At 42.1% G+C, this 12,800-nt stretch overlaps 1 protein-coding gene across 1 annotated transcript in view; it reads right to left on the minus strand.

Annotated features, from left to right (window-relative positions):
- mocos (molybdenum cofactor sulfurase) overlaps positions 1-12,800 on the minus strand; it is a 226,215-nt gene that overhangs the window by 11,389 nt on the left and 202,026 nt on the right. Inside the window, exons 11-12 of the mRNA XM_080208753.1 lie at positions 8,244-8,368; positions 578-689 (exon numbers count right to left, since the gene is read on the minus strand). Coding sequence (XP_080064879.1) covers positions 578-689; positions 8,244-8,368 — 237 coding nt within the window. The remainder of the gene's footprint in view (positions 1-577; positions 690-8,243; positions 8,369-12,800) is intronic.

The following is a 12,800-nucleotide window of genomic DNA, read 5'->3' on the forward strand; positions in this document are numbered from 1 at the left end:
GGTGTTGATGACCTGTGGGGTCAAATTCTGTCTTGCTGCCAAAGATGGATAGTGTCACTGTCCTGACATTTTGCTGACACGCATGTTGGAACCAAGGCTGTGATGGGGTCCAGTGTTGAGCTCAGATCCGTGAGCAGGTGAGTACTTCTTGCTTCACAGCAATTAAGACTCCTTCAATAATTTTGCTGATGATTGGGAGAAGGGTGATAATTAGTTGGGTTAGGTTTGTCCTTGTATTTGTGGATAGGAACTACCTGGGCATTTTTCCACATTGTTTGGTGAACGTCAGTTTCATAGCTCTACTGGAGTAACTAGGCTGAGGGATAGATATATCTATTGTGTCACTCTTACAGAATACAGCCAGGATGAGGTCAGTGCCCTGAACCTTCATTGTATTCAATGTTTTCTCTGCTCCTTCAATGTTATGAGGAGTGAAATATCTATGCCAAAATATTAATGCTATTGTTGCAATTCATTTTCTTTTTCATACTTAATAGTCTTACCTTTTCATTACATAACATAGCTACACACTGCTTGGCATTTTTTTTTCTTTATTACCCATGAAGATATATCCTACCGTTGTAATATCTGTTGCTTGAGATGCAGAATGCTAGCCATGTTTATCAGAAGATACTGGGCTTCATTAACCAATGAGAGGGAAGATGATTGGATCAAAGCTTGGTTTTGAACTGAAAATTTAAAAACACCATTAAAGACATGTGGAAGATATTATGGAAGTATTTGTAACCTTTGAAAAGTTATGTTAGGGCAAACTAATTGGACTTTAAAAATATATATCAATTCGAATCAACAGCAAATCTTTCAAAATTTAGTTTAAAATTCATTTATTTGTGTCACAAGTAGGCTTACATTCACACTGCAATGAAGGTACTGCTAAAATCCCCTAGTTGTTGCACTCTGATGTCTGTTTGGGTACATTGAGGGAGAATTTAGCATGGCCAATGCACCTAACCAGCACTTCTTTGGGCTGTGGAAGGAAACCGGAGCACCCAGAGGAAACCCAAATAGACACAGAGAGAACACGCAAACTCCACACAGACAGTGACCTAAGCAGGGAATTGAACGTGGGTCCCCTGGTGCTGTCAGGCAGCAGTGCTAACCATTGTGCCACTGGTTGTTCTCATTTGCTTTAAGACCTGAACCTTTTAATTTGAACTTTTGTCCTCTTTATTCTCATATTCTCCCTCTTCAGTGAAATCTGTCAACTGTTGCAACTGCAATGCAAACTTAGAGCATGACAAGGACTGCATTGCCAGTGTGTGTGAAGATGACTATGGCAATGAACTCTTATGCCTCAAACTTTGTCTGGAATGGAACTGGAGATATTAGCAATGTCTTGCAGTTTGAAATGCATTACTGCATAACGGAAAATACCAAAGCTCTTTATTCTGAGAGAAATAACATTTTAATTCCTCTTACCAGAAAGAAGCAGGGTGGAATACTGAAGTTTTAAGAATTGCAGGTTTCACCATAGTTCAAGATTCCATTGAGTGCACACACACCCTAATTTGTGTCAACTCTGCCAAACCTGAACTGAAAGTATTTTGCCTGAACATACAAATGATGTGTATCATACACATCAATGTCCTGTATCCCAGCAGCAGTCTGTTTGTTGTGAGGCAGACTGCTGTGCCAGCTCTATCTTAGGCACCATGATAAACTAAATGGTGGCTATTCAGCTATCCAGTGACAACATGTCTCATGACACGTGAAAGTTGCATTTTTCTTTGTTCATAGATTTGGGCAATGCTACATGGCCAGTATTTATTGCCCATTCTGAATAGCCCTCGGGAAGTGATGGTGAGCCACCTTCTTGAATTGCTTAAGTCAATGTGTTGTAGAAATCTGATAGAGCAGACCATTTGGATACCTAAACAGCAACTGCACTGCTTGCACCACTCTCAAAGCCCTGCAGTACTTGGCTGAGCAAGTCTCTATTTGTGGTGGTATGCTGCATAACAATGCCATCATGAAGATATGACTTTTGCCACAAACTATCAAGCAAGAAGCTGCATTCTCTACCTCCTTTTTAAGTGCTATCCAATTCAACCCCCAGGATCCTGGAATTGCTAAATAAATTTATTCAGTCTGATATGAAAGAGTGACAGAGATGGTGGTGTAGTGGTATTATCATTGTACCAGTAATCCAGAGGCTGGGGGTGATGCCCTGAGGACCTGGGTTCAAATCCTACCACAGCAAATGGTGACATTTGAATTCAATAAAAAAGTCTGGAATTAAAAGTGTAATGGTGACCATGAAACCATTGTCAATTGCCATAAAAACCCATCTGGTTCACTAACATCTCTGTAGGGAAGAGAATCTGTCACTCACAGCTGATCTGGTCTACATGTGACACTGGACCACAGCAACTTGATTGACTCTTAATGCTTTCTGAAAAGGCCTAGAAACTACTCAGTTCAAGAGGGCATTTAGGAATGGTCAATGCAGGCTGCCCAGCCAGTGATGCCCATCTCCCTGAACAATGAAAAAAAAACATTTTTAAAATTCAGTTACGTGCTGTCAGCATAACTGGCTAGGTCAGCATTTATTGCTCAATCCTAATTGCCCTTGAGAAGGCAGTAATGAGCTGCCTTCTTGAACTGCTGCAGTCCTTGAGGTGTAGGTACACCTGTGATGAATGGTGTTCCACGATTTGATCTAGCACAGTGAAAGAATGGTGATATTTTTCCAAATTAGGATAGTGAATGGTTTGGAGAGCAACTTCCTGGTGGTAGTGCTCCAATCTGTCTGCTGCCTTTGTCGTTCTTGATGTTGGAGGTCGTGGGTTTGTAAGGTGCTGCCTAAGAAAGCTTGGTGAGTTTTTGCAGTACATCTTGTAGTTGGCACACTCTGCTGTCACTGTGCTTTGGTGGTGGAGGGAGCAAATGTTTGTGAATAGTTTGCTAATCAAACTGCTTGCTTTGTCCTAAATAGTGCCAAGCTTCTTGTCTGTTGTTGGAGCTACACTCATCCAGGCAAGGGAAGATTATTCCATCACACTCCAGACTTGTGACAGTCTGGACAGATGGTGGACAGGCTTTGAGGAAACAGAAGGTGAGTTACTCTTCACAAGATTCCATCACCTTAAACAATTATATGAAAATTGAATTTTGATATGTACACCCAAAAACATTAAATAGGACAATTATTCTTACAAGGCAAAATTGAACATAATATTGTGAACAAGGCATACTTCAATCTAAGTCAACAGAAATGCTTCACCATGGGAGTTGATGCTTGTGTTAGGCAAGAGAAAGATATCTAGTAATAAATAAAACTGTGTCAATTTCCAGCAATGCAGAAAAATATTAAGCCGCTTATAAAGGACCTGCGTACATATATTTCCAAGGCTATATAAGCTACATACAGCATAATACTCAAATCAAGCTGCATACCACCAGAGTTTTGATGTCATTATACCACTAAATAATTGACCAAAATCATCGAATAATACAGAATGGCAGACACTAATTGTTCAACTTTGAGACTAATCACAAATTCAGCAGATACAGGTTGAAAATGGCGACTGTAACAGTCTGATTTGAAATGTTAAAGGACAGTTTGAATCCAGTTCCTGGCAGATATGCAGTCTCCTTCAACAACCACCCAATTCAACAATTAAGCCAGGTTACTAATTTGGGGACCCAGAAAATGAAACAAAAAATCTGCCATTGGCACATTGTGGGGCACATTGACAGGATAGGGGACAAGGATCTTACTTTGCATCTAACCTTGCTATCCATGATTTGGGATTGGATGTTGACATTGACTACCTTTGATGGAAAGAGTTCTATCTCCCAGCATCAATATTCTTTATCATGATTAGCAAATAGTAATTGAAGAATTTTGACTGGATGTTTAAATGACCTTTTTCCCTATGGGCTTACTGTAAAACTATAATAATTTAAAACTTTTGATAAGGTAATACAGAGAAAAATTCTACTTGTGTTGGTAAGCCAACTCGACAGGCATTTACTTCACTGTAAGAAGTTAGGTTGATGAAGGCAGCACAGTAACACGAGGTTAGCACTGCTGCTTCACAGCTCCAGGCACCTGGGTTTGATTCCCGGCTTGGGTCACTGTCTGTGTGGAATTTGCACATTCTCCTCATGTCTGCGTGGGTTTCCTCCGGGTGTTCCGGTTTCCTCCCCCAGTCCAAAGATGTGCCAGTTAGGTTGATTGGCCATGCTAAAGATTACCCTTAGTGTCCTGAGATGTGTAGGTTAGAGGGATTAGTGGGTAAAATATATAGGGATATGGGCTGAGTGGGATTATGGTTGGTGCAGACTCGATGGGCCGAATGGCCTCTTTCTGTACCGTAGGGCTTCTATGATTTCTATTTCTACGAAGTATCACTGATACAATATAATTTAGTGAGAAATCAGACAAGTAAAATCATTATGCCCCTTTGAGAGGGCGTCCTGTCTAATGATCTTTATGTTGTTTATGACAATCTTCAGATGATTGCAGATAAGGCCCAATGACCTCATCTAACCTCACCTGCATATTTGTAGAAGGACTCATCGGCTTCAAGTGAGGGTATTTCTCACATCTGAAGATCAGGTTAAAATTGACATTACAGTGAAGTAGGTGGGAAGTTGAATGATAAGATACCTCTGGTATTTTAGATGCCTGCCTGTCCATTTTCTGACAGACTGGCTGGAATTTTCCAGCCCTTAAGGCCCATGGGATCTTCTGGTCCCACCAACGTGAGCAGAGATTTCAACGGCTCATTGGCTCTGCTGCAGGAGAAGCCGCAGTGGAGGACCTGGAAAATTCTGGCCCCTGTGTTAAAATCCACTTTAGTACTTAACACAAACTACTGAAATGATTGAAAATATGCTCCTTTCCCTGAAAGAATTCAAATTAAGTTGTAAAATCCAAGATCAATGTTTTCTCTTAGAGAACAAATAACTTAAACTTATTTCAATGCTCCTTCTTTTTCCCTAGACCTGAAATTGCATCTTTCTCTATTTTCTCTCATATCTCCCCTCATGTCCTCCCTGAGCTCATCTTGTCCATAAGACTCACCTCCTGTTCCTTCAATCCAATTCACACTAAACTGCTGATCACCTAACTTCCCCTACTGGCTCCCATCTTAGTTGTCGCTATAAACAGTTCTTTTTCTGCAGGTATCGACTCCCTTTTCCTTTAAATCTGCTGTCAACACCACTTCCATGAAAGAAAACCATGGCCCCTCTGTGCCTGCAAACTACTATTCCATCTCCAATCTATCTTTCCACTCCCAAGTCCTTGAATCTCTTGTTATTTCCCAAATCTGTTCCCACCTTTCCCAGAACTCCTTATTCAAATCTCTCCGATGGGCTTTCTGCTCCTGCCACAATACCGAAATGGATCTGATCAAAGTCACAGATGATATCCCATATGACTCTGACAAAGGTAAACTTCCCAACTTCATCATTCTGGTCTGCAGCCTTTGATATGGATGAGTACACTGTCAGTACCAATGCATCTCCAGTGCCATCCAGCTAGATGGGACTGCTCTCACGTGGTTCCATTCTTATTCATGCAATGGCTTCTCTTCTTGCTCCTGTACTATTGCCTCTGGTGTGCTCCAAGGATTAATGCTTCCCTCCCTCTTATTTCTCATTTGTCACGTGCAAAATTGTACAAAAGCATGGCATCGTTTTCACAGCAAAGCCCAGCTATATCTCACCACCACCTCTCTCAACACCTCCACTGTTGCTAAATTTTCAAGCTACTTATCTGACATTGAGTACCGGATAAGCAGAAATTTCCTCCAATTGAATATTGGTAATTCTGAAGCCATTGTTTTTGCTCTGTTTTCCAAACTCTGGTCACTAACTACCAACTCTATCCCTCTTCCTGCAACAGTGTGAGATTAACCCAGGGTTGGATTCTCTGACCTCCCCCTCAGCTGGGGTTCTCTGGTTTCAATGCAGTGAACAGAGGTTTGGCTGAACAACAAATTCTCCATTCTCACTGGCAGTGGTGGTGGGGTGTGAATGGCCAGAGAATTCCAGCCCCAGTTTGTTTGCAGAGTCATATCTGACTCTGAAATGAGCTGCTGATCTCATATTTGGACCACTGATAAAATCACCTTTTCCATCACATGATTTCAGTTCTATCTCAGCTCATCTACTGCTAGAATCCTCATCCATGCCTTTGTAATTCTTGACTATTCCAACACACCCCTGGCTGGTGTCTCTCCTTTTACACTTCATAAAACTCTGCTGTTCATGCCTTAGCACATAGCAAGTGCTAATCCCCTGTGATCCCTGTACTTGCTGATTTACACTGGCTCCTGCTTGCAATGTCTGACATAGAAACAAGAAGGAGTAGGCCATTCGGCCCTTCAAGCTTGCTCTGCCATTCATTTTGATTAAGGCTGATAATCCTGATCCCCTCTTTCCCCCATATTCCTTGATCTTTTTAGCACTAAGAGCCATATCTAATTTCTTCTTGAAATCTGACAATGTTTTGGCCTCAACCATCTTCTTGGTAGTGAATCCCACCCATTCACCACCTTTTGGGTGAAGAAATTTCTCTTCAGTTGTCTTGATTTAAAAATTCTCACTGTTGTTTTCAAAACACTCCATGGCTTTGCCCCTCCTTATCTCTGTAATCTCTTCCAATCCCACCAACCCTTTAGATAACTGTGCTTCTTGCTCCTATAATTCTAGTCTCTTCCATGTTTCCAATCATAATGACTCCACCATTGCTGGCCGTGCCTTCAGCTGCCTAGGCTCACTACACCTCTCCACCTCACTTTCTTTTTTTAGGACATTTCTTAAAACTCAACTCTTTGGCCATACTTTTAGTCAACTGACCTAATATCTCTTTCGTGGCTCGATAGCCTACTTTGTTTTGTAATGCTCCTGTAAAGTGCCTTGGAATGTTTCATATTTTTATAGTGCGCTTAATGTAATAAGCTGTTTTTGTAAAACTCTGATTCCTTTCTGTCTGGTATTGTGGCATTCAGTAATGCGATTTACTTAGTGCATAATATAAATGGTCAGTGCTTGAAATGGTTGGCCTTGGCTAATGTCAGTTTTTCAATTTATGTACCTCACAAGAGGTTATTGCAGAAGGTCAGGGGACATGGAGTTGGGGGTAGGGTGTTAGCGTGCATAGAGGATTGGTTGTCAAATAGGAGGCAGAGAGTGGGGGTCAATGGGTGCTATTCGGATTGGCGGTTGGTGACTAGTGGAGTGCTCCAGGGGTCGGTGCTGGGGCCTCAGCTATTTACCATTTATATAGATGATCTGGAGGAGGGAACCGAGTGGATGGTGTTGAAATTTGCTGATGACACCAAGATTGGTGGAACGGCAAATTGTGCGGAGGGTGTGGAGAGTCTACAGAAGGATCTAGATAGGCTGGGCGAATGGGCCAGGAACTGGCAAATGGAATTTAATGTTGGCAAGTGCGAGGTGGTCCACTTTGGTAGGAATAATGGTAGGAAGGATTATTACTTACGTGGAGAAAAACTGCAGCAGGCGACGGTGCAGAGGGACCTCGGGGTCCTTGTGCATGAGTCGCAAAAACCCAGCTTGCAGGTGCAGCAGGTGGTCAGGAAGACGAATGGAATGCTGACCTTCATAGCGAGGGGGATTGAATATAAAAGTAGGGAGGTCTTGCTGCGGCTGTATAGGGCATTGGTGAGGCCGCAGCTGGAGTACTGTGTGCAGTTTTGGGCGCCGTGCTTACGCAAGGATATTTTGGCCTTGGAGGGAGTGCAGAGGAGGTTTACTAGGCTGATGCCGGAGTTGAGGGGGTTGAGCTATGAGGAGAGGCTGAATAAACTAGGCTTGTACTCGTTAGAGTTTAGAAGAATGAGGGGAGATCTCATTGAGACATATAAGATGATGAATGGGATGGATAGGATAGAGGTGGAGAGACTCTTCCCGCTCAAAAAAGACAGTAGGACTAGGGGGCACAGCCTCAAGATAAAGGGGGGGCGGTTTAGAACGGAGTTGAGGAAGAATTTCTTCACTCAAAGGGTGGTGAATCTCTGGAATTCTCTGCCCGTTGAAGTGGTGGAGGCTGCTTCGCTAAATATTTTTAAGACGCAGGTTGATGGGTTTTTGATAAGCGAGGGGATTAAAGGTTATGGGGAGAGGGCGGGAATGTGGAACTGAGCCATGACAGATCAGCCATGATCTTATTGAATGGCGGGGCAGGCTTGAAGGGCTAGATGGCCTACTCTTGCTCCTATTTCTTATGTTCTTATGTTCTTTACCTTGTAAGTGACGCTTTTTCAAGGCTCTGTGAAAATTAGAACTCTGTCTGATCAGAAAACTCTGCCGTCCAAGAAATGTGGAGATCCATCTTGCAGCATTTTCTCCACAGTCCAGTCCTTTCACTCTGCATTAAGAAGACATATATATATAAATTTTCTAAAGATACAAAATATTCCTGGCACATTCAGTCTGTCCCATAAAGCTGTGGTCACAATACAGACGGTAGTCATGATGTGGAGATGTCGGTGTAGGACTGGAGCAAACACAGTAAAACGTCTCACAACACCAGGTTAAAGTCCAATCAGTTTACTTGATAGTAACCCACAGCTTTAAAAAACACTGTTCCTTCATCAGGTGTGTGGAACCTTCCACACACTGACGAAGGAACAGTGTTACGAAAGCTTGTGGGTTTACTATCAAATAAACTGGTTGGACTTTAACCTGGTGTTGTGAGACTTTTTCCTGTGGTCACAATACATCCATGGAAGCCATGTAATCAGCTGGGGTGGCAGGGGGTGGGGGGGGGGGGGGGAGGTGGCAAGAAAGCAGGTTGGTATGTAGCTTGTCATGTTACCCTCTTTACTGCTCTTATTTGGCTTTTTTGGGCTTGGTTTTATTTGCACATGGGATGTAGCATCACTGGCTCAATTAGCATTTATTGTTCATCCCTATTTGTCCTTGAGAAGATGATGGTGAGCCGTTTCCTTAAACCATGTGGCTTAAGTACACTCAGGTTTCCAGGTTCCAGAATTTTGATCCAGTGACGGTGAAGGGATGGCAATATAGTTTCAAGCCAGGATGGTATGTGAACTGGAGGGGAACTTGAAGTGATGGTGTTCCCATGCAGCTGCTGCCTTTGTCCTCCTAGATGGCAGAGGTCATGGGTTTGGAAGGTGAAGCTAAAGGAGCTTTAGTGAGATATTTCCTGCAGTTCAAAAGAAGTTTATTCTCATATCACAGAAATTTCAAACTGTCTGCTACCAGAAGATGCATGAATTTGGTCAGTTGAAAACTCCTCAACTTATTTTCGGTCCCCTCCTCTATTTCCTGCCAGCTTCTGTGGAGTGAAATTAAAGATTCAATAAAGTTGGGAATTGAATCTGCATTGCACCAGTTTATGAATAGACACTTCAAGAACTGGTGACACATTATAATGTATGTCTTTGTATGTTATTAGCAGCTTATGATCAATTTTGGGAAATTGAAGAATCTTTACAAAGAACATTCCTTGCTGGGACCTCACTCAACTACTACCTCTCTTAGTCTCACAAGGGAAAGACAATCTTTATCTATCAGGTCCTTTTCATATCCTGATTCTCTTCTGCAGGCACCTAAAATATTTTTTTTCTTATTGCCTATTTTGCCACATTTTAATTCTAATTTATACTCCATTTATCTTTTGTCATTCCAGTCATCCTAAATTTTCTTGGAGAACTTGCGAGATTCCAGCTGGAATCCACCAGAACCTGGCAAGGACTCAGTTATATCAGGACCTTGAGGTTTGTGAAAATTTCTTCACCATATTTAAGGAATGGAACCTCCAACTGCCTTACAAAGTAAGTATTGGAACATTGAGCCGGTGAGCCATGAGCCAACACAGGGATGTAGGACTAATGACCAGCAAGCTAAGTGAGCTCGGGGGGGGATCTCTCCCCTCCCGCCCACCATGGGAATTGTAACGGGTTAGGGCCGGACCATGCAAAGGTCAGGATTCTCCAGTTTTGGGGCGCACATGGCCAGAGAATCCCACCCTAGGTGTATCAGCTTCTTGAAGGGCAGGAGGAAACATCACTGACGGCAGGATTTGTTGGCTGTTTCCGATGGGAGGATCTTCCGGTGAGCCCTGACTGCAGATTCCCCAGCAGTGCAGGGTGCAATCAATGGGAAACCTCACTGACTTTGGTGGTACCTGCTGCTGGCCAATGGCAGACTGTCTCTGCTGCCACTTTGCACGCCACGGGAGAAGAGGGAATCCCAACCAGGGCAAAGGAGTTTAGGGTCTGGAAGAGATTGACCTGACCAAAGTTTAGCCCCTTGTTTACTTGCTTTAAATCTGAGGATATAGCTGATGCTGGAAATGCTAGACAGATTAATTTTCATTTCTAGCTGCATTGAGTATGTAGTACGGGACTGGAATCACATGAAAGACAGACTGGATAGAGATGGTAGATTTTGTTCCCTGAAAGTTATTGGTGAATCAACTGGGTTTTTAGGGCAGCATGGTGGCTCAGCTGCCTCACAGCGCCAGGGACCCGGGTTGAATTCCGACCTCGGGTCGCTGTCTGTGTGGAGTTTGCACATTCTCCCTGTGTCTGCGTGGGTTTCCTCCAGGTGCTCCAGTTTCCCCCCCACAGACCAAAGATGTGCAGGTTAGTTTGATTGGCCATGGTAAACTGTCCCTTAATGTCAGGGGATTAACAGGCTAAATATGTGGGGTTAAGGGAATTGGGTCTAGGTGGGATTACGGTCGGCACAGACTCCATGGGCTGAATGGCCTCCTTCTGCAATGTAGGGATTCTCTGATTCTATGAATATTTAACTATCATGTCACTAGGTGTCAGCCCATACATCACTCATTTACTGAACTCAGTTTCCTGATCTGTCATGGAATTTGAACTCACATACTCTGGATTGAGAATCTAATACCATAACCATATGAGCTAAGTCTAATGCTGCCTTGATCTCAAGGACAACCACTTTCACCTCTAACTGACAGTTAGTCTCAGTGATAGTGACCATGAAAATATCACTGTTAGTCAGAAAAACTCACCTGGTTCATTAATATCCTTTAGAGAAAGAAATCTGCCATTCTGGTCTGGCCCATGTGTAACTCCAGACCCACAGTAGTGTGATTGATTCTTAGTTGTCCTCTGAAATGGCCTTGCAAACTATTCAGTTGTTAAGGGCAATTAGGGATGGCAATAAAAACTGGCCTTGTCACTGCCACTCACATCACGTGAAAGAATTAAAAAACAACTAACTGAACACTCATTTCTTTCCACTTTTTAGCAGAAGCCACACTATTAGTTTTAAGATTCCTTTCGTTCCAATGTCACAAGTCGCTGATTTTGTTGTTGTTGCAAAGAACTGCCATAAGGAGTATATTCCTTCTGTCAGAAGGTGGCAGTGTTGGTTGAAGTTAGCATGAAAACTCCTAAATATTTCCATGTTTTCAAAAATGGATAAATTATTCCACACTGCAAATAGGATGATTTTTAACAAATTGCCCAAGATTAGTTCAATAATGTTAGCTACTTATTTTGAGTAACTAGCAATCAATTCTATTACTTACTTGTCCAAAACAATGTCATATAATCACACTGAAAATCATTCTGGGAGCACAGTCAAAACTGAGAGAAACAAAGGTACAAACGGTGTTTTTAACATGGAGAAAAGGCACTCCCTGAAAAGCAGATTCTTCATCATTCTGTGTTCGAGCAGTCAAAAAGGGTTTGAGAGAATCTAGACAATTAACAATTTAGCACTCACCAATAAAAAACAAATAAATTACTTCCTGGAGCCTGAGAATAGTAATAAACTCAGGCATAACTGTGTTAAGTTCTAGTGCACAAAGTTATCAAGAATTCTTCTCTGGATTTTCAAGAACGTTCCAAAATGAATCCCAAATTCATCAAATTTTGTCCTCTCTTTCCAGCTCCTGAAACTTATTCATTTCCAGATGAGGGTTGGTCCCATGTAGTATGCAATACCTCCAGTACTTTGCATATGCTAGTTATTATGCCAGTGTCATAGCTAAACCCAATCCTGCTTTCAATGATTTTCACAGTCATGCAATTCCAGTAGGTTAACAATTAGGAACAGGAACTCTGACTCATCTTCCTCTCCCCAATCGACAAATAATAGTGCTTTACTCATCAGCCCAAGAGAGAACAGGCTGGAACCTTCCGGTTTTTGTGGATGAACTAACTTAACCATCAGGCATCCGTGAATTTTCAGCGAGAATGTATGAAGTTTGCATTTAAAGAATTAGCTTGACTGAGGCCCACAAAATAGGGTTCAAAGTTGAAAACTGCTTTCTGTGGTAATGTAAATCCCAGACACTCTCAAGCCATGATTATGTTACAAAGCCAATTAATAAATTGGCTCCAAAGATTCTCCTTACTGGGTGTGGAAGTGCTCCATTCATGCTGAGGACTACTTTTATAAACAAGAAGAATAAAACATCACAATTATAGAAAGAACCACGACTAATGCAAACTTAACTCCTTGCTTCATTCTGGTCCTCCTTCAAACACTTTTGTGACACTTAATCGAACAGTTATTTTAGAAATCTTTTCTCCTTCATTCTTTTTAGACTTACAGTGAAGTAGGCAATCTCTCAAAAAAGACCACAAAAACTGCAATTGGGAAGGATAGGTAGATGGGGAAGAACTCTATTAATTAAGTTATAACATTGAGCCTCCTCTCTTTCCACTCCTTGGGAGAAATGTCAGGAGCAGCGAACATATAGATTTCTCTACAGACCATTATCAAGTTGGGACAGGGCCCAACTTTTAGCAAAAAGAAGCCGTAGAAATGGTCCTATTCTATTTTTT

This window comes from Carcharhinus amblyrhynchos, chromosome 2, assembly GCF_965287045.1.
Source record: "Carcharhinus amblyrhynchos chromosome 2, sCarAmb.v2.hapA, whole genome shotgun sequence".
Lineage (NCBI taxonomy): Eukaryota > Metazoa > Chordata > Chondrichthyes > Carcharhiniformes > Carcharhinidae > Carcharhinus > Carcharhinus amblyrhynchos.